The 21,978-nt window shown below is 45.9% G+C and overlaps 1 protein-coding gene across 1 annotated transcript in view; it reads right to left on the bottom strand.

Annotated features, from left to right (window-relative positions):
• Positions 1–20,587, bottom strand: part of CHTF18 (chromosome transmission fidelity factor 18) — a 38,386-nt gene extending 17,799 nt beyond the window's left edge. The window contains exons 1-17 of the mRNA XM_082199311.1: positions 20,483–20,587; positions 20,205–20,314; positions 18,213–18,476; positions 17,551–17,698; positions 15,588–15,786; positions 15,344–15,433; positions 14,701–14,753; positions 13,258–13,405; positions 11,536–11,748; positions 8,552–8,649; positions 7,662–7,785; positions 7,383–7,528; positions 6,108–6,201; positions 5,515–5,613; positions 4,467–4,597; positions 3,249–3,420; positions 1,606–1,830 (exon numbers count right to left, since the gene is read on the bottom strand). Coding sequence (XP_082055437.1) covers positions 1,606–1,830; positions 3,249–3,420; positions 4,467–4,597; positions 5,515–5,613; positions 6,108–6,201; positions 7,383–7,528; positions 7,662–7,785; positions 8,552–8,649; positions 11,536–11,748; positions 13,258–13,405; positions 14,701–14,753; positions 15,344–15,433; positions 15,588–15,786; positions 17,551–17,698; positions 18,213–18,476; positions 20,205–20,295 — 2,295 coding nt within the window. The 5' untranslated portion in view covers positions 20,296–20,314; positions 20,483–20,587. The remainder of the gene's footprint in view (positions 1–1,605; positions 1,831–3,248; positions 3,421–4,466; positions 4,598–5,514; positions 5,614–6,107; positions 6,202–7,382; positions 7,529–7,661; positions 7,786–8,551; positions 8,650–11,535; positions 11,749–13,257; positions 13,406–14,700; positions 14,754–15,343; positions 15,434–15,587; positions 15,787–17,550; positions 17,699–18,212; positions 18,477–20,204; positions 20,315–20,482) is intronic.
• Between the last annotated feature and the right edge of the window lie 1,391 nt (positions 20,588–21,978).

Genomic DNA, 21,978 nt, shown 5'->3' on the forward strand with positions numbered 1-21,978 from the left:
CAGACTTCCGCAAGATGTGAAAGCTCAGCCTAGCAGAACTTATGCAGATACAAAGGAAACTGCTTTGTACCTCGTCAGTTATTTGTCCACAGAGAGGCTGGGAATTGAACCTGGGAACTTCTTCATGCAAAACAAGTGCTGGGCCACTGAGCGATGACAATAGTAGGTACACCAGCTTTGGAAACTGGTAAGCTCCAGGATCAAGGAGAAAACTGAACAAGCCTGGACTCAGGATTAATTAGGAATGCCCCTTGCTGCCTCAGGGTCAGAACAAATACAATACCTTGTTACGCAGATGCAATAGAGTGCAACAGGCTGAGTGGTAATGTTTGTAACAAATTTCTTTACCGGTTACTTCCTATCATACGAATCAAGTCCAGGATGTATACCATAAACAATCCTTAAGCAAGGGATATAATCTATTTAATTAAATCCAATGAAGATATATTTCTTCCTTTCTTCATACTGTACAGTGGAACCTCGACTTACATCCACCTCTTCTCGCGGACGTTCCAAGTTGCGACTGCGGCAAACCCAGAAGTAAACACCGGGTTTGCCACGATTCGCACATGCGCGGAAGCAGCTTCTGCGTCTGCGCGTGCACACAAGCGGCTGCCGCCATCTACACGTGCACAGAAGTGCGCTGCCACTGAATGCGCACATGCACAACGATGCCTCTACTAGTGTCCGGTTTCGCCCAGCGGACGGGCCTCCGGAACGGATTATGATTGTAAGTAGAGGTTGTACTGTACATTCTTATTTTAGTTTATATGTTACAGTCCTTGAATGTGGTTAAAGAAAAGTCCCTGGAATGTTACAGACAATACAGCTGATGGAGTCTGGCTAGCACAGGTAGCAGACACAGGCAGGCTGGCTCAGGCAGCTGGGTAGGGTAGAACAGGGTTTCCGGATTATTTCCTTGTTTCGCCCCGAAGGACTTCCTCAGCTATTAATCGTTCTTCAAAGTCTGCAACAGGTTACCTAAGTAATGATTCTTGGACGATTCTCAATACTGTAGCACCTTGCTGCCTCAGAGCATAAAGAAATACAACTACAGTGGAACCTCGGGTTGCTAACGTGATCCGTGCAGGAAGCACGTTCGCAACCCGCAGTGTTTGCAACTCGCAGCGTTGCGTCTGCGCAGGCGTGGGTTGCGACTTGGCGTTTCTGCGCATGCGTGAGCACTGAAATCTGGAAGTAACCCATTCCGGTATTTCCGGGTTCGGCACGGTGCGCAACCCGAAATCGCGTAACCTGAAGCATCTGTAACCCGAGGTACTACTGTAGTGCAGAGAAGTCTCACATTCCTGGATGAACTCAAACTCAGGTTTTGGGTTCTGCCAAGCTCTTCAATGCATGAATCTGAGCAATGCATAGGCCTGGCTAGGGTTAAAGGGACTGCAGGTGAACTGCATGGCTAAGTGTAAACTCCAACAAGCTCCACACACCTTGCCTCTTCCTTTTCATTCCAACTGGGCCCCCCTGGGAGTTCCAGCTCCCTGATCTCTCGCCCTCCCCACAGGATCTGCCCACCCCCTCCAAGACAGCGCCGCTTGGCTTGCGACACCTGGCTCTGCCCACGACCACTCCTCTCTCAATACATGCCTCGTGCTGGCTGTTGGGGTAGGCCAGGCGGGGAACGCTGGAAGCAGCAAAGAGCAAGTGGAAAGCGACGGGGAGAAAGGGCAAGTAGCGCATGAGCTGGAAGTTCTGCCTGTGCAGGACTGCCTTGTTCACCAGGTCGGAGAAGCCCAGCCACTCCAAGGCCAGGCAGAGTGAGTCAAAGGCGGAGTCCTTTATCTTCATGTTCAGAAAGTTGTCGTACAAGCCCTGCCAAAGAAAGCAGAGACAAGCCACAGTCACAACCATGAACCATAATGCACTTGTGAAACAGTCATGGCTCACCCCAAAGAATTCTGGGACATGTAGCTTGTTAAGCGCCCCAGGTGTTGTTAGGAGACCCCTATCCCGCCTCCCCCCCCCATTGAGCTACAATTCCCTGAGTTCCCTGTGAGAAGGACTGACCGTTAAACCACTCTTGGAATTGTAGTTCAATTCCTTTCAGAGCCTTCAACAAAATACAGCTTCCAAGACATTGTTGCATGCTATCCCAATTTCTGAGTGGTGCAAAGTTCCAGGGTTCATGTTTCCTTTGGAAATGAGGCACAACAGAAATTGTGGCATCTTCATATGATTTATTTACATGTATATACCATCCGTGCGCTGCTCTGGTTCGCCAGAAGGAGCTTAGTCATGCTGGCCACATGACCTGGAAGCTGTACGCTGGCTCCCTCGACCAGTAAAGTGAGATGAGCGCCGCAACCCCAGAGTCATCTGCGACTGGACCTAACGGTCAGGGGTCCCTTTACCTTTACCATCTTAGCCTATGATGGAGGGGCTTAAAGCATTGACAGCCCAAGAGGTTCTACCTTCTCCCCTAGCCACAGCAGCCTTTTGTATTCTAAGTAAGTCTGATCTGAAGGAGTTCCTGCTCTCTCTGGTGAGATTTCTAATGGCTCATCACTTTCCTTTTGTTCTCCTTAATGGAGATGATCAGATGATCACTTGAACATGGGAAGCCAATCTGGCTTTACTTTAAAATGCTAAATCCAGTGCCTGTCACCCAGGAATTAGGAGGAGTGTCCATGAATTAGAAGAAGGGAGTCCGGGCACCCCACAAACTCATAGCAAGACTGGGGGGGGGGAGCCCATGTCTGTATAAAGCAGTATCATACTGCTTTGAATGTATGGTGTGAATGTGGCCAAGGTGTCAGCCAGTATCTTTTGTTGAACTGCAACCCCCAAATGCAACACTGAAAGGCATTCACAGCTCTGGGCTTTTCATCTGTATGAGCTTCACCAAATTCAGAGCCTGACCAACTTTCAGAATCACAGCTTTTAACTGAATAAGCTTTTGAAAGATGGTGCAATGCTGAAATCCACATGTAGTGTTCTTCTAAGTTCTGAACGTCTTCAAGTCATTATAATTTTGCGTGCCTCTGTATGTGAAGAAGTGTGCATGCACACAAAAGCTCATACCAAGAACAAACTTAGTTGGTCTCTAAGGTGCTACTGGACAAATTTTTTTTATACCATATATTTCTGTTTCTTAAATATTATAACTTGCCCCAAGCTCTTGGTAATATATATTTGGGGATGGGAAGGACATGGGGAGATAAGGATCTGAACTAGTGGTCTGAATTTTGCTTTCTCACACCAAAGCGAGAAATGAAACACAAACTACATGCCTGGGTAAGCTTTTCATGTTCTCCTGAGGACATGCTTAGATGCAGGATGTGGTGAAACCTTTGGGCATTTGGATTAAGGGAAGCTCTAGCTGAGGTCGCATGGAACAGGTTGTCATCGCCCCCGTTAGCAAGGAGGTGAGCCGGAATTGAAGGGTCCAAACCGATTCTCTGCCTTGGAACAGAAGCAGGAAGCAGAAGGGTTAAGACTGGTCATGCAGTTTAAAGCTTCCCTATGGTGGGTGGGAGGGAAAGGCGGTGGTGGCAGCGGCGGGGGGGGGGGGGATCAAGCAACAGTGAACTTTGCAGTTGTCAAAACGTGGAGATGTGATCTCATTATGTACTTTTGTTTTCTAAACAAATAATTTATGTTATATTTCCATAATTTTTAATCACCATTTTAAAAAGAATCAATACCGTATAGCATACTACTTTACGTAAACCACTTAAATTCTAAGCGGTATTTAAGCATTGCCAAATAAATAATTTTAAAATTTATCTCACACTGTTGTACCAAATACAGGTCCTCCATGCACAAACATCAGGAAAAAAAAGAAAGAATCTGCAGCTTTTAATGGTCTAAATAACATAATTAAAAGGGAAAAAAATCAAATAAAGATGTCATGTCTGGAAAACATTAGTTCAGTTTGCAAAATCCCTTGCAGTCTTAAAACCTGGTGCATTTTTGCACTTCTATTAAGAAATATACCCCAAAATGCATCTTGGAAGGGACAAATTGGCATGGAGAAAGTGGCCAGATACCCCCCCCCCCTTTGTAACACTAGAACTGGTGGGCAGCCAACGAAGCTGAATATTTTTGGAGATTCAGGATGGATAAAAGGAAGTCCATCTTCATGCACCGCATAGTTAAACTGTAGAACTCATTTCCGCAGGAGGCAGCGATGGCCACCAACCTAGATGCCTTTAAAAGAGGAGTAGACAAGTCCATGGAGAAGACTATCAATGGCTACCAGCCAGGATGGCTATGCTCTGCCTCCACGACTGGAAGCAGTAATGTTTCTGAATCCCAGTTGTTGGAAGCCACAGGAGGAGAGCGTGCTTTTTATAGTTTGGGTCCTCCTTGAGGGTTTCCCCCTGTTACCTGTGTGGCCACTATGAAGACAGGACACTGGACTAGATGCGCCATTGGCCTGATCCAATGGGCTCCTCTTAAGTTCTAAAGGATCTGCCGAATGAAGTGCAGAAGCTCCCCCTCCTCACCTCTGCACTTTTGGAAGCTGGAAGATCTCCTGCCAGATGGAGAACAGCCCTTTGTTCTGGTCTTTAGAGCCAACCTGCGTGGTCTGCACGGTCCTCGCGTTCAGTTCCTTCTTACCTCGACTGTGCAGGAACTTTAAAAGACAACACAGGGAGATTTGAGGACATGGAATGGGGTTGACGGGCCTGTCAATTTCAGACTCTCCAGGTTTCCCCTTTTACTAAGCATAATTTCAGTTCTCCACATTTTCACATCAGTTTGCAATAAAGTGGTAATGTGGTACAGTGGTTAAGGCGGGAAGGGGACCTGGGAGAGACTAGGGTTCAAATCCCCATTCAGCCATAAAACTCACCGGATGCTCGTGGGCCAGTCACAAATAATTTTTACGTTTTTATTTATTTTATTTCTCTCTCTCATGAAAATTCCTTGGCATTCTGGTGCAAAGTTCTCCTAATAAACACATTCTTCTTTGCAGCTTTGATTACTACACACGTCTTTCTGAAAGAAATTCCCCCCTAACAGTGCACATTTTAATGTGATTTTCACCAAAATACCGTATTTTTCGCTCTATAAGATGCACCAGACCACAAGATGCACCTAGTTTTTGGAGGAGGAAAACAAGAAAAAAATATTCTGAATCTCAGAAGCCAGAACAGCAAGAGGGATCACTGCGCAGTGAAAGCAGCAATCCCTCTTGCTGTTTTGGCTTCTGGGATAGCTGTGGAGCCTGCATTCGCTCCATAATATGCACACACATTTCCCCTTACTTTTTAGGAGGGAAAAAGTGAGTCTTATAGAGCAAAAAATACGGTATGTGTTTTTATACACATTTCCCGCTAATATATGCACTTCTGTGCCTTTGTTGTTGTTAATCAAATAGAGAACTGCATCACAAAACTCAGGCAAGTGTGAATTTCAAAGAAGGGCAAAGTTTTGGTTTGTGCATAGATTCTTGAAGTGAGAATGAGGTGGTCCCTCATTAAAATGCAAACAAAATAGAAATTCTCCTCCACCCCTGATATAAGAGGAAAGTGGGGTATGTGAAGTTACCTGCAGGGTGTTAATACAAGAGCGAATGTCATTCTCTGCCTTTTCACACAATGCCAAGAGGGCCCCTGTGTCAGCCTTCATCCCTTGCTTAACAGTGATCTGAAATACAAAAATATGTATATTAGAGGCAGCTGCACATGTGAACATTTAATTGTTGTTTTTAAAAAAACCTCAAAGCAGTTTGCAGAAAAGTTAAATATAATAAAATTAGCACTATGAAAAATTAGCCCTTATATTTTAAGACTTTCAAAAAGATAAAATAACAACAGAGTAAAAATAGATTAAAAGTCGAATCAACTTTCCAAACATATACTGCTTAATCAACAAAGACCTAAGCGGCCTATACAAAACTGTGTAAAGTATTTATTAAAAATAATAAAACTGAATGGATAATAAAGAAACATAATGAAGAAGTGAGCTAGCTTTTGCCAAGCTTCCCTGGATTGCTTGCCTGGCAGCCATGTTCCTCACCACAGAAAGAGCCACCAGGCCAGGTGAGTTTTTAAATGCTGACACAGGTACAAAGTTCATGCTGCAGGGAAGTATAGTCCCACGGCAACGGAAGAATAAGTTATTTTGGATTTGGATCTTACTTCGTGCAGCCTCTGGACCAGCCTGGATGGCGCCGTTGAGGGGAAGTTGAGAAGGAAGGCTTGTTGTCTCAGCAGACGAAGAGAAGGGACGTACCTAGAAAAAGAGAAGAGGCAGAGATGTATATTGGCAGGGAAATAACGGAAGGAGTCCTGAGTTAAGTACAGTACAGGGCCTGCCGCCAGAGGCTGAGTTGCAAAACTATGGATGGGCCTAACACAGATACTCACGAGATATGTTCATCACAAAGCATGCCGGGGATTTAGGACATTGCTTTCGGAGTGGAATCTGTTTCATTTGCACCCTCATCTCCAATTTGTTTTTCGAAATATTTTTTATTTTATTTTACAAGTGTAGAGTTATAACAATACAAAATGGCAATATCTGTATTTATAGATTTGTCCGAATCTTATAAACCTTTTCAACTGCATATTATTTCATCATCCAAATTTTATGTCTCTAAATTTTGAACATAATATCTTCTACGTTACAATTGTTATTGTAATCCTGCTAATGTTTTCATCAGCTGACGGTGGTCTCTCAAGTAAATTATAAAAATTTTCCCATTCTTTGTTGAAGTTTTGGTGTTCTTGGTTCCTGAGCTTTTCTGTCAGTTTTGCCATTTTGGCATAGTCCAACAGTTTAGTTGGCCATTCTTCCTCATCTCTAATTTGTATGTAGTACAAGTTTCTGGCTGTCAGTGTGGTGGGCAAAAAGGTTCTGAGAGTAGAGTTGGTCAGGGCTGAGGGGAGAGAGGGCTTTTAGTCCAGAGACAGAAGAATACAGAAATCAAAGGGTGGGTGGGAGTGACACAAAAGATACACATGTTCAGGGTTTAAAATCTAATAATGGGATTTTTCAAGTTTCCGCTTTGAAAATTCAGGAGACGTTTCTCCTCAAGATCTGGCAGGCCTAATGTGGGAAATGAAGCTTTTTAGGCCCCTACCAATAAATAGTAACCAGTCAAGATGACCAATGTCATTCCCATAATGCTTTGCTTCAACCTCCGAACAGCTAGTGTGGTCATGCTCCCATATGTGTGAATTTATTTATTTGGTTGCATTTATATCCCACTGTTTTCTTCAAGCTCAAGGTGGCATACATGGTTCTTCCCCATCTGAATTAATCTCCACGACCCTGTGAGGTAGGTTGGGCTGAGGGCAGTGACTTGCTCAAGGTCACCCGGTAAGCTTCACAACCCAGTGGGGATTTGAACCCTGGTCTCCCCCAGGTCCTAGTCTGACCACTATGCCACACTTGCCCAGACAGAATCTTACTGGTCATTGCAGATGCAGATGATTGGCCGCAGAAGGAGCCCCCCTTCTTTTCGCCTCTTCTTGCCGCTTGCCCCACTGGTACTCCCGCCCGATTCCACCTCTGCTGCTTTACGGTTGATGATGCCCAACAGCACATTGATGGATGCCTGAAGAAGAGAACAGGGCAGAACAGAACAGAACAGAACAGAAGGAAAGGTAAATTCTTGGTGGGGAAGGGATGGGGGTCACCTCATGGCCAACACAACACTCTTCACCTTACATGAAGAAATTCTCTCTCACCATAGGAGCCCCGTCAATTTCATCAATAATCAGGCAGTTGGGCTTCTCGTTGGCTCCTAGCACAGACTTCATCTGGGTGGCTGCTTCAATCCGCGTTTTGAAGACATCAGGGCTACGGTCATCGCTGAAACAAAAACCTTGCCTCAGAAAGGTTGGCAGAAGTGCGCCGATGGTGGATAATTGAATTCCACAATTTAACTACGCTCAGCATTATCTGTCCTGAATCTCCCAACATCTGCTGGATCCAAAGTTGGCCCCTTTTCTGGGGAGGGGCCTGATACAGAATTGCTGGAATTGTCTCCCAGGAGAGCTGCGCAGTGGCACCTTTCATGCTACTTTAAAATTCCTGCTGAAAACCCAACATTTTGGTGAAGCCTTTGGCTCAGCCTACCACCTCTCATGCCCTACTGTGTAAATCTAATCCGATCACGTGCACCTGAAACCACACACTGCTTCCTTGCCTTGCCTTCCTTTGTTGCTCCTGCTGTCAAATATTAGATTCTGAACTTGTCCTTTTGTTACTCTGCAATAAAGAAGGCGTGGGGGACCTTTGGTTCAGTACAACCTGAACTACAACTCCCATCAGGCCTAGCAAGCATGACCAATGACCAGGGATGATGGAAGTTGTAGGAATACAGCCTGTAAGGTGGCTTAAGCCAAGCCTGTAACTTATGTCATGACTTGCACCCATTTCACAGATGTGACAAGGAAACAACTGAGCCTCCAAAAGGTCACCCACAGGGCCTAGAGGGGACATGAACCTGCGACGCCTGCATCTAGTACTCTAGTCATAGTGCATTTGTAGTCTCACAGTGGTTTAGCCTGAATGTACCAGAACTGCAGGTGGCAGGGAACCCAGAGAAAGGCAAAAAGCTCCTTGGCTGGCTCACCTGGCATTCATCTCCACTGCATTGTACCCAGCATGTTTCACAATGACGTGAGCCAAAGTGGTCTTCCCCAGGCCAGGTGGTCCGCACAGGAGGGCAACCTGCAGGCAACAAAGAGAAAAGCCACAATAACATCAAAATCCGGACTTCCGGGTTGGCGCGATCTGGAAATGGCGGATTCCCTCCGAGCTCCGGAGGGAATCGGCTCAGCGGTGGATGGGTCTTTGCCGTGCCGGCGACACGGGGACCCTTAAAAACCGCAGGCGCGGAAGCCTGCGGACTGAAGACTCGGCGGGTGCCTTAAGCGCCCCCCCTGATTCGCGAAGAGCCTTTTTAAAGGCTACGGAGGGGATACGGGGGACGGCGCGGCACTGAGAGTCGATCGCTACCGCCGCTGAGCGAAGCCGCGAGCCATAACTGGAGAGCGCTGACTTCCTTCCTTGAAATTTGGACTGAAAAAAAGAACCCGTGAGTAATCTGGAACTGAACTTTAAAAATTTTATCTTCTGAATTTGAGACGACCGGGGGGGTGTGCTAAAAGGAAGTCCCCACCCCCCCCCTTGCAGACGATCCAGAGCAACGATATAAGAGCTAAGCTGGAGTGCCTACCCTGTAAAGGGTGAGTTTCAAAAAGACAGTAACTTCCAAGATTTGGAAAGGCAAATTTGAGCAGGAGAGTGGAGTGTTGGAAGAGACTTTGTTTTGTTGTAAACAACCCTCCCTCCCGGGCCCGGGAGCGACCTGCTTTGGAGCCTGTATAGAGGAGCAGAATTTGACAGCTGTCAAAGCTGTCAAATGGACTGTTAACAGTGGAAAAATTGCTATTTAAGATCTCTCCGGATTAAAAGGAGTTACAATTGAATCAAAATTGTTGGAAACAAGGAAACAATAACAGGACAGAGGATTGTTGGAGAAAAGAACATTAAGTAACCAGATTCCCTCTAGGGGGAACTCTGTGGAATTACAATGGCTGTGGGTGGAAAGATACTGAGAGAAATCGAAAGGATGTTTTCACTGGTGGGAACCTTACAGGAGCAGACTACAGCTATGAGTAAACAACTGATGACCTTGAATTCTGAAACAAGTAGTTCTGCTGAATGTAATGAGGACTTGAGTGAGAAAGAACCCACAGCTGAATTCGAAATAATAAACAAAGAAGAGGAGAAGACAAAACAAGAAAGAGAACAAGTTAAGTGGGAAAATACTAACCAGAAGCCGACATCTGGAGAACACAAGCAAGGAGACTATTGGATTAAATCCATTTTAAGCCTACGAAAGATACAGAAGACGAAAGTGGAGGCCCCGGGAGTTTATGGAATTCAGGAACTTGAAATAAAGAAGTACAATTGGGGCCTCCACACAGACTTTGATTTTGATTATCATCAAGACTCAGGCCTTGTGGAAATTCGTCAGCAGTTGTTTCTAAATATGGGAAGAGACTATGGACTGTTTGGATTGATCGTGAAGGAACTCTTTCGAGACTCGATGACCGACAAAAAGGACTACCAACAAAACCGGCGGAGAGGGACTGAAAGAGACTTGAGAGCCTCGGACGTGCGGAACCCAGGCTAAAAACTGTTATTTTGGACATGTCTTGGGAAAGGACGCAAACCGGGGATGGGAGGGAGGGAAGCATTTAAATTCAAACAACACTCAAGACCAGGGGGTTTAGTTAATAAGAAAATTATTCAAGAAAAAATGAGAAATCGAGGGAAGAGAATTGGGGTCCAACTTAGGGAAAATTTATTTTTGTTTTTCTTTATAAAAGGATTAATATTAAGATGGAAAAGGAAATGCCAACTTGCTGACATAAATTTGGGAATAGGGAGGCAAGGGTGGGGGTGGGGGGAAGTCAAGGACTAGGGTTAGAAAATAAGATGTTAGGAAATTGTACATGTTTGTCGTCTTTTATGTTTGTCTTGGTGTTCTGTGTTTTGTTTTTGTTTATATAAAATGTGAAAACCCAATAAAAATATTTTAAAAAAAAAATAACATCAAAATCCGGGGCTTTACAGCAAACCTTGCAAGCACTTTTTGCACCTTAAAAGGAAAAAAGGAGCTAGAACATATTCCCCAAACATTTTATCCATGGTAGGGTCAGCCTCAACTTTCACTTTGTTATGACCAGGTGTGGATCTAAGCTCCTATTCCAATTTTTGTAGTGTAAGAGGTTAAGAACAGAAGAACAGTCTGCTGGATCAGGCCAGTGGCCCAACTAGTCCAGAATCCTGTTCTTACAGTGGCCAACTGGATGCCTCTGGGAAACCCACAAGCAGGACTTGGGCACAAGAGTCTCTCCCCTCCTGTGGTTCCAGCAACAGGGATTCAGAATCATCACTGCCTGAAACCATGAAGGCAGAGCATAGTCACTGTGGTGAGTAGCCCTCAAAAGCCTCCTCCATGAATTTGTCTAATCCTCTTTTAAAGTCATCTAGGTTGGTGGCAAATCCTGCCTCCTGTGGGAGTGAGCTCCAGAGTTTAACTCTGTGCTGCATGAAAAGTCCTTTCATTTATCTGCCCTGAATTTCCCAACGTTCAGCGTCACTGGATATCCACAACTTCTAGTGTGGGATGCGTGTGGATAAATATGCATGGGATCAGCCTGCACATTCATTTTGCAACTTTTAATCACTGCACTGGCTTTCCATTTTGCATCTGCTCCCTCGGTGGAGAAGGGTATTCCAAAGAGGGGTTATCCCTCTCATTTCCTCCACACTTAGAACATCAACGATTGCAGCTGTTTGCCTTTCTGTAGGAGAACTTTTCCGGGCCTTTCCGGATCTGCCTGCTATGCGTTTACTGTGAGAGGCCAAGGCAGCGTGAACTGGAAATGATTAGGCCAAGCAAACAGCCTCTTGTGGATTTTTGAGGGGATATTTGCTGAGACCTTTTGCAAGTGCCCTAGAAGTTGCCCAGCTGCCTACAGGATCCATGTGGACAACCCCCTGGCCCCAACGCCCTTCTCCACCGCAGCCAGCCTCCCTCACTTTGTATTTTGGTCGGTTGTGATGGTCCAGCTCGGCCTCCAGGGCCTCCTCTGTCAACTGGGCTTTGCTCTTCCATTTGCTCTGCTGCTCTTTGGGGTGCCTGGATGTCTGGTGAGCCTCGGCGCTTGTCTTGGGCTTCTTGGTGGGCTTCTCCTTCCCAAACACAACCGTGTCCCAAAGCTTGAGCCACTTCAAAAGGCAGCGGTTTGTGTACTGAGGGGGGAAAGAGAAGAGGGTCAGGACAACCTTCCTCAAATGAGGCAAAACACACAGAAATTTCCAGTCAGCTTCAGAGGCCCTCCTCTGAGTACCACTTATGATAAAAAGGGCCTTTTCGGTGGTGACCCAACTGCTTATGTTATTTATTATTATTTTCATTTGTGAGTTGCCTAACGTAGGGCAGCCTTTAAACCAAAGCCTCCCGGCAAATTGCAATGAATAAGTAGCAATACTGAGGTAAAATGCTCAGCAATACTCAGGTAAAAAAAAGAGGGGGGTTGAGAAGGCTTATAATACAGTGGTGCCCCACAAGACGAATGCCTCGCAAGACGGAAAACTCGCTAGACGAAAGGGTTTTCTGTTTTTTGAGCTGCTTCGCAAGACGAATTTCCCTATGGGCTTGCTTCGCAAGACGAAAAACGAAAACGTCTTGCAAGTTTGTTTCCGTTAATACAGTTGCGACCTGACTTCGAGGAGCAACTCATAGAATGCCTCGCGATTTGACTTCGAGGAGCAACTCATAGAATGCCTCGTGTGGTAGTTAAACTTTTAAAACTTTTTGGGGGTTTTTTGGATTTTGGGTTGGGGTGTTTGGAATTCAAGGACTTGGTGTTGGGGAGGGGTTTGCAAGAATCTGGAAGCTTGTGTGTTTTTTTCTGCATTTTTATGATTTTCTGTGACCATTGGGCCACTCTGCTGTTTTTTTAAAAAAATTCTGGATTTGAATTTCTGTGTGGTGGGTGGCTGGGGGAACAGTTGAGGAGGGGGTTCTTCAGCAAGAAGCAAAGAGTGGAAGAGGAACCTTCTTCGAGTTGTCCCCCAGAGTCTTAGAAAATGTGCTGTACACTTTGTTGATTTTTAAATGTTTTTCTGTCATGTTTAGAAACTTAATTTATTGTTCCTTCAATTTTTGAAATGCTCTTTACAGTATGTGTGATTTTAAAGAGCACTTAATAAACTCTTGTTGTACCAAATTTGCCTTTTTGGGACTTTTTTTTTACCATAGGAACGCATTAATTGAATTTCAATGCATTCCTATGGGATTTCGTGCTTCGCAAGACGAAAAATTCGCTAGACGAAAAAACTTGCGGAACGAATTAATTTCGTCTTGCGAGGCACCACTGTAGATGGAGACCCTCATGTTCTTTCATTAGAAACAAACTGCTTTACTCATTTTGTGTTGGGGACAGGCCCTGCTTCTGAGAGAAGATGCAAACTTCCAATCATATACTATTCCAGAATGTGTTTGGCGGTAAAACTGTGTTACAGGAGCACTACTGAACGATGAAGGAAAACAGTCTCCAATTAAACCTTCTTAGTTTCCACTTTCACCCCCCTCAAGCTTTTCTTTACCACCACAGGGACTAGAAACTTAGAAAGGACATCCGGGTTCCCTAGAGGAATCTTATACTCAGTTGCAACTGCTGCGCTTCTGCTAGGCAGCTGCAAGCTGCATGGAGAAATGGTGCCCCCTAAGAGCAACAGTTGATGAGAAACACTTACATCATCACTGAGCAATTCCACGTAATGCCTGGGAGCGAACCGATCAACCCATAGGGACCCCTGAGCCTCCTCTTCCACTGCGCCAGACTTCCCTTCTTCCTCACTGGGGGCCGAGGCTTCCATCTGAGTCTCCTCATCCCCAAGACACCTGCAAGAAGGAAGACTTACTTTGAAAGCACTATATTGCTGGGTGGGGAGACTACCTATTGGCAGAGCTCAAAAGCTTCCTGCTCATCTATTAGAACATCCTGCTGCATCACGTAGCATCTAGTCCAGCATCAGTGCCCAACCAGATGCCCCAATAGGAAACCCGCAAACAAGATCTGAGCACAAGAGCCCTCTCCCCTCGTGTGGTTGCCAGCAACCACAGAAGCATTGCTGCCCAAGACTGTGGAGGCAGAGCCTAACCCAGGGGTCAGCAACCTTTTTCAGCCGTGGGCCGGTCCACCGTCCCTCAGACCATGTGGTGGGCCGGACTATATTTGTGTGTGTGTGTGTGTGTGTGTGGAGAACGAATTCCTATGCCCCACAAATAACCCAGAGATGCATTTTAAATAAAAGCACACATTCTACTCATGTAAAAACACGCTGATTCCCGGACCGTCCGCGGGCCGGATTGAGAAGGCGAGTGGGCTGCATCCAGCTCCCAGGCCTTAGTTTGCCTTCCTCTGGCCTAACCACCATGGCCAGTAGCCCTCAAAAGCCTTATCCTCCAATAATTTGTCCAATTTTCTTTTAAAGCCATCCAAGTTGGTGGCCATCACTGCTTCCTGTGCGAGCTACTTCCATAGTTTAACTCTGTGCTGAATGAGGAAAAACCTTCTTTTATCTGTTCTGAATCCAAGCAAACTTACATGTCTCTGCCTGTGTATTTATAGCTGTCCAAGGCTGAACTTGCCAATCCAGGAGAAAGAGAGAAAGGGCTCTAGTTGAGTGGTAGAAAGTCCCAGGTTGTGTGTGAAAGCCACTGCCAGTCAGAATAGACAACCTGGGGGAATATGGCCCTCCAGGGCTTTATCTGGCCCTTGGACTCTCCCTGGGCCACACTCATTTGTGAGTCCTATCCTCCATCCCCTCTTCCAAGTGCTCTGGCCTGGCTGTGATATGTTCTTGAGCTCTTGCCGGCTTGGATGGAGGACCACAATGTGAGAGGGTGTACAGAAACCTCAAAACTTCTGCGCAGCTCTAATATAGCCTACTGTACAAAAGTCTCACCATCACTGCTCCACCTACTTTGCCTCTGGTCTCACCCATCACTGGACAGCAGCCCCCAGAATGTTGCCTACCAGCTAATGTGGTCCTTGAAGCAAAGAAATAAACAAAAATGCTTCCCACCTTTGTCATAGGTAATACCGACCCATTTCAAGCAATGGCTTGACTCGGGATAATTCAGCTTCCTATTACCCTAGAAAAGCCTTTAGGAGGAAGAACCACCAAGCCCACCTGTTCAGAACCTCCGTCAGCTTCTGTGAAGACTCACGGATCTGTCTCCGGCGCTGGAATGAAAAGGAGAATATAAAACTAAAAGCAAAAACACTCACGTAGTGGAGGACGAAGAGTGTGTGCTTGTGTTGCATGACACGAATTTCGTCCTTCACTTTTAAGGTGCATCTTCATTTAAAAGCAAAATCTGAACTGGATGAAGCTATTCTGTACTTCAGGAACGTGGAACCTGTGGCCCTCTGGATGCAGTGGGACTACAATTCCCATCATCCTGGGCCATCCTGGGAGCTGGAGACCAACGACGTAGGGAAAACCACAGGTTCTTCATTGCTGTTCTCCATTCCATTTTGAGTGGGCTATCAGGAGCACAGTGTTGTCTCATGCTCCACTCCACTGTGGTTTGCTCAAAAGGGGTTTGGCTGATGCATGCGTCTACCAGGAGAGGTCAAAGCTCCCAGTTTGGGTACACATCTCAGCATATTAAACTCACATGCACACATGTCTCGTGCACTTCCCTTCCCCTTTTTGTTGCACCACGACTGAAGGTTTAATTAACCATAGTTTCTTGTTGCATCTGAACTGGGTAACAACAGTTATCAGGATCAGAACAAACTAAGGATCTGAAACCACAAAAGGACAATACCTCTTCAGTAACTTGTTCCTTTACGTAGGAGAATGGGACGCCCAATAGCTGAAGCGGCCTCTCTCTGTTCCACCCAACCGAGCTGGAGAGCTGCAGAAAGCAAAACAGATTTCCACGCAAATTAAGTGCCAGTCTCGTCAGGAGGATAGAAGGCTGCCCACCTCCCCCTGAGCTTCAGCAGTGAAAGGAAGAGGGTGGATGTAGCGAGCTGTAGAAGAGCTCTGCTTCTTGGTCCTGCTGGTACCTGTGTTCCCATCCCATCATCCTTCACAACCATGAAGACTCGGGTGCCGTCAGTGGAGGTCACGTTGATATAGTCCCCCAGGATGGGCGGTCGCTTGAGGACCTTCCTGCTGTATTTTTCTTCTGGTGGTGTAACATGCAGTGGGAACATGCCGCTCACCCCCGTGCCATCTGGGATTCCAAGTGCTTCGAAGTGAGTCCTTTGAGGTCCAGGAAACACAAGGAGAAGAATCATCAGAGAAGAAGAGTTTGGATTTGACATCCCACTTTATCACTACCCGAAGGAGTCTCAAAGCGGCTAACAATCTCCTTTCCCTTCCTCCCCCACAACAAACACTCTGTGAGGTGAGTGGGGCTGAGAGACTTCAAAGAAGTGTGACTGGCCCAAGGTCACCCAGCAGCTGCATGTGGAGGAGCGGAGACGCAAACCCAGTTCCCCTGAGGATTCAACACCATCCTTCAAAACATGACGTCGGAACAGATTTTGGGGAACAAGTGCAAGCACTAGACTTGTTTGAAACTTTACTGTGTTCCAGGGTTGCGTCATGCCTAATGCTGACCTGGCACCAGACATGAAGTCCTCAGAGTTGAGGACCTCAAGGTCCTACAAGACCTTGAGGAGCAGGCAGTGCCTCTGAATCCAATGTGGAGGATCCCACTGAAGATCCCTCTGGGTGAAGACCCCTGAAACTGTCAGAGGAGAAGGTGGAGAAGCAACCCATTTCTCAAGAAGTGCTGGCATCAAAAGCTTTGGGTCCAGGTCAGTGACAATGTAGCCTATGTCTATGGATTCAGAGTTGGTCTACCCGTGCATAAACAATCCCTGACACTCCTTCACTGCAGGCAGCTGAGGTTAGGGTGTGGTCTAGGAGGCTGGCATATATAAGGCCATCTTTAACCTTTCCTTTGCTGTAAACAATACTGGTCTCTCCTCCTTGCTGAACTCCCTATGATATTGACCTTAGGTTGTTTCCTGACTACGTTTCTGCATAATGTTTAGGACCTAGACTGATTCTCTGTGCTTTACACATTGGGCTTGTTGAGATTATGAGGCACCTCGAACCTTGCTCTCTTAGGTGTTTTGGTAAAAGGCTTTATTCTCTTTGAACTGAGACCCTAACCCCTGCCCCTCAGGGCCCCACCTGGAGGACGACAAGCTGGGGAGCCTGTACGTTGCTGGGACTACCCAAATCAGCTTGGCAAATATTGTTATAAGAAAGCTGCAGGGATAGTGCAGGATAGTGCGCACCCCGGAAATGATCTCTTTCAGCTTCTGCCTTCTGGAAGAAGGTACAGGGTTATAAAGACTAGTACTAGCTGCCTGAGAAACAGTTTCTATCCAAATGCGATTTTGGTTTTAAATGCAGTGTAAGGTAGTCTCTATGGAAGTATATTGTATTTAATTATGGGGTATCAGAGTTTTTAGGGGGTTAACCAGGCTGGGAAAGCAGGCTTGTTGGTTTTTGAATGTCTGATGTAGATTTTTTCAATTTCGTTGTTCTGTATGGGACAATGACAATAAAGAGTATCGAATCGTATCATCCTGACATCCTTGTGTCATAACATGATGGTAACCATGATCATAGGAAGAACCAACGTTACAGTCCGCAAATCACCAAGGAGCCAGCTAAGCCACCAACCCCATGTCATGCTGCATATTTCATACAGTGCCTAGTTTTAGGCACTTGATAAAAGCTAAACAAAAAACAAAAACAAAAAAAACCCACCTTACTATTTAATCAAGAACCTGGTGCCCTCCAGACCTGTCGAATTACGACTTACATAATGTCCGACCACTGGCTGTGCTGGCGGGAATTTTAGACAAAAATTTCTGGAGGGCACCAGATGGTCAGAGAAGGCTCCTCAATTACTTCAGCAGGGCTAACTGAGATTTTGAAAACTGTGCAATGAGGGCAACGTACTGAGTCAACAACGCTCTCCCCCCTTCCCACCAGAACGCTCACCTTTCATCCTGCAGTTCAGAACTGGCACCTGGAGGACAAGGGAGAGATGCTCCATTCTGAAGTGGCTCTTTGATGGCTCGCTCTTCCTCTGTCCCAAAATCCAGCTTCTTCACAACTTCGAATCTCCGTTGGCGCTTTGGCTTTGGAGCTGTCAGACCCAAAATGAGACGAACAGCTATTACAACAATGTGGGCTATTGGTCTTCAGAGGGATAGCATGCCGCAGCTGGAAGAAAACTGACGTGCCAGAAGATCTCATAGAATTGTAGAGTACAAAGCGACCCCTATGGCCATCTAATCCAAACCACTGCAGTGCAGGAACCATAGCTAAAGAGTCCCTGACAGACGGCACTAGGAAAGACCCTATGGCCCCCACACATTATAGGGACAGTGGGTATAGTGGTTAGTGTTGGACTAGGATTGGGCAGACACAGGCTCAAATCCTCCACTCATCCATGGAATGGTCTTGGGCCAGTAATTGTCCCTCAGCTTGGTCTACCTCACAGGCTTGTGGGGATACAGTGGAGGACTAACGAAACACTATGCTGCTTTGAGTCCTGCAGAAGAAAAGCAGGATATAAATAAGATGATCTCCTGCCAAGCTGGTATCAAGCAAATTAGCACTACTTGTATGAAAAACTCACAGCACACAGCAAAACCTACTATTAGCAGAATTCTCCTGGAGAAGCTGACTTGGAGAGATTTCTGGCTCCGCTGCAAGGCATTCTCGCTTCCCAGACTTCAGACCAAGATACTTGACGGGCTGCTCACAGAGTACCTGGCCTTTAGAAGCCTTTCCCATGCATGGCTGGCTAGCTACAGGACTGGAGCCCTTAACCAAATCCCCGGCAGCGAGGGCCTCTTCAAACGTACGCTTTCTGCTTCGGAACTCGGACACTTTATGGGAGGGTGCCGGATGTGCTTCTTCTGAAAGAAAGGAGTTAAAAACCACAGAGAGCATGACTTTGGCCATACCTGGTAGCGCTGCAGAACTTTTTTTTTTTAAAAAAAGAGAAATAGGTCAGATTATCTAACGATCCATTAGGGCTTACAGTGGGGTCCTATACCAGCTCTGTGAGGTAATTTAGAGATGAACTCTGCTAAAAAAAGGGCTGCTATAAAATTTGCTATTAACTGTACCAAACCTGGTAGCAACAGCTGTAACTGTTATAGCTTGACCACAGTAGTTCAAGTATTGGTAACTCAATGATTCTCCAACATCAACTTTGTTGGACTGGTCATGTTGTTTGGGTGCCTGATTATCATCTTCCAAAGCAACTACAGTCGTACCTCTACTTATGTATCCCTCCGGATACATAAACCGTATACTTCTGAGTTTCGCCTCGCTCGCATGCGCAGAAGCGCTCTATCGCACCATGCATGTGTGCAGAAGCGGTCCCTCCGGATACAGACTTTTCAGGTTGCGGACGGACCCCCGGAATGAATTAAGTTCGTATCCAGAGGGTCCACTGTACTCTATTCCGAACTTAAAAATGGAAAGCGTAATGTTGGTCAACAATAGAGGTTTAAAGACTCTCTCAAGGCAAATCCAAAAAAATGTAGTACAAACACCAACAACAGGAAACACTGGCCTGCAAGTGTTCCAATTGGAGAATGGCCTTTACCAAAGGTGTCAAGGACGCTGAAGACTCAAACTCAGGACGAAAGGGAGAAATGTGCCGAGAGGAAGGCATGTCTGACAAATCCTCACTGTAATCTACTCCCACGCGGAAACCTATGCCCCACTGCGGAAGGACGTGTGGATCCAGAATTGGCCTCCACTGTCACTTACGGACTCGTTAAGACCATGTTCATGGAAGACAATCTTTCTCTGCTACGTGTGATCGTCAAAGAAGACTGGTGCTCAAAGATCTGCACTGGCAGACAATTTGCTACTGGGCCAAGTTCAAGGTTTTACCATTTGTATATAAAGTCCATTATGGGTTGAGTTGCCCATACTTGAGATTGACTGCACTACTTTGACTGCTTTGATCTGCAGAACTTGCATTTTTAGAAATGTCAGAAAATATCTGTTCCAATTTTACAAGAAGTCTGCCTTTTAGTAGGGCTGCACCTGCACATTGTTTTAGAAATCTGTTTAAATAAGTTTTCACTGATTTTATGTTTTGTTTTTCTTAAAGTTCCCTGGATTTTAGTTGCGTTTTAGCCACTATTTTATTATGAACAGTGCTTGGAGTTTTGCTGTTTATTTGTTTATGCAGATCTATAAACTATTTTGCTGATGTAATGATGGGGTTCAAAAACAGAGCTGATGTAATGAGGATAAAATCCTAAATATATTTACCTGGAAGAAAGCCCCACTCAACCAAATGTGATTTACTTCTAAGTGGACACGTACAGTATAGAATTGGTAACTGGGGACAGGTCTGCAGTTCCCCCTCTGCTGAATTTTAGACTGGAGCCTCCTCAGGGCCAGGACCTGTCCCCCAAGTATACTGGTAGAGTTCTTTAATACACACTACTGGTGAGTATTTTGGATTGTTTTTACTCTTGGTTATACTTATGTTCGGTAAATGCAACAGGCGGTCTTGCTGCTGTTGCTGCAAAAAAGCCACAGACCCCCCCCCTCATTTCGGCCTCTCCTTTTCAAGCCCAAAATTCTCTGACCGCCAAGAGAAGCCCATCAACCCCCACCTTGCAGCTCAGCCAGCGCCTCCAGCTCGTCCGCAAACTGCTCCTCAAATTCATCTTCAATGCCATACAGCTCGTGCTCATCTTCTTCCATATGCAAGATCTCCTCCCTCCTTTGCGAGGCGGACGAAAAAAAAGGAGAAGGAATATATTTCTTTAAAAAGCTCAGTTCCACAAACTCTCTTGCTTTGTTGCTTGATGGTATGCAACGAAAAAGCAACCCCCTGCAAGAAAAGAAAAAAAAAAGCAAACCCGCTTTGCAACTGCAAACAGTACAGTACCTGCAACAGCCCAGCTGACTTTTCCTTTTTGCAAACCAGCGCGCGCGCTGTTTCAGTTCCGGGTGAACGTTCCATGCGGCGGAAGGCACTGATTGGCCGGCGGGTCTCCTCCACGCGCTGCTCAGCGGCTGCTGCACTGCCCAGGCCTGCTGGCTGCAATGTAGCGCCGCCGCGCGCGCCTTTGCATGGCGCACCAGCCCTCTGCTAGCGCCTTGCGCAAAGTTGCAGGTCGGTCGATCGATCCGCCCGGCTCGGTGCACTCCGTGCGGAGCGGGGCCGGCAGGGATGCGTGCACGCGCGTCTGCATGTCTGCATGCACGGGATGCATACGAAGGGCGCTGGAGGCGCAGCAATTTTTGCAAGCCTCCCAGTGCAGCGTGGGCGTCTTTGGGGTGGGAAGGGTGCACGTTGTTTTCTGTCCCTTTATCCAAAGGGTTTGGAAGCCGCCGACGTCGTGACGATGGCGGTAAGGAAGGGGTGAGCAGCCTCTACCTCAAGAGGCGCTTCTCTTGCTTGACAGCCAACCAGCCTCATCTGTCTCAAAGCGGGTTTAGGGCAAGTCTGTTAAAATAAATGTAAACCGAGCCTAATGGGGGGGGGGGAGCAAGATCTGGGGGGCTCGGTGCTCCCTCCCTCTCTTTCCAGACTCTCCTGTCTGCGAGTTTTGTCAAGAGTCAAATAGGGCAGCCATTTAAGAACACGAGCTTGCCGGATCAGGCCATTGGCACATCTAATACAGCATCCCGTACTCGTAGTAGCCAAATGGATGCCCCAGTCGGAAGCCTGAAAGCTTTGTACATCACCACATCTATTTTAAAGAATAATAATTTCCACATGCACAATTTGAAATAATCTTTTTAAATAGAATACATTTCACAATAGCAAGAAAAAAATCCAACCAGGTGAGTTGTGTGCCTGCACAGTCTGTTGCACAGGTGCTCAATGTGGATAGCTCTGAGGTCTCTCTTGCTCTGGGTGTGTGTTTTAAGCTATATGAAAACAGCTGCTTATTGTTGGATAGTTATCTTTTTTTTATTAAGGGGTCACAATTTTACCTCTGCAGGAGAATGCAATAGTACCCTCCCCAGCAGTCATTCCAGAAAGCAGCATAACAAGATGCAAAAGCAGCAAATACGTATCTATTTATTCATTAAAATTCATATACTGCTTGATTGTAAAACAAACAAACCTCAAAGTGGTTTCCAAAAAGAATAAAATAATGAAATTATAAGTGAAAGCACTTGATAACTATTTAAAACCTTATTATTTTTAAAATCAATGAGAAGCTGAGAACCAGATTAAAACATGCCAATGTTCTACATGTCTGGGCTTACCTAAACAAAATACTTTAAGCAGGCGCCAAAAAGAGTCCAGTGATGTCAATACATAGTGAGTTCCAAAGTTTGCGTGATGCCATACTAAAAGATTCATTCATTTCTTCAATCAATCAATCAGTCATTTACTGTGTTTGACTAAAAGTCATTACAAATTCAATT

The sequence above is a fragment of the Podarcis vaucheri genome, assembly GCF_965113315.1.
Source record: "Podarcis vaucheri genome assembly, chromosome: 14".
Classification (NCBI taxonomy): domain Eukaryota; kingdom Metazoa; phylum Chordata; class Lepidosauria; order Squamata; family Lacertidae; genus Podarcis; species Podarcis vaucheri.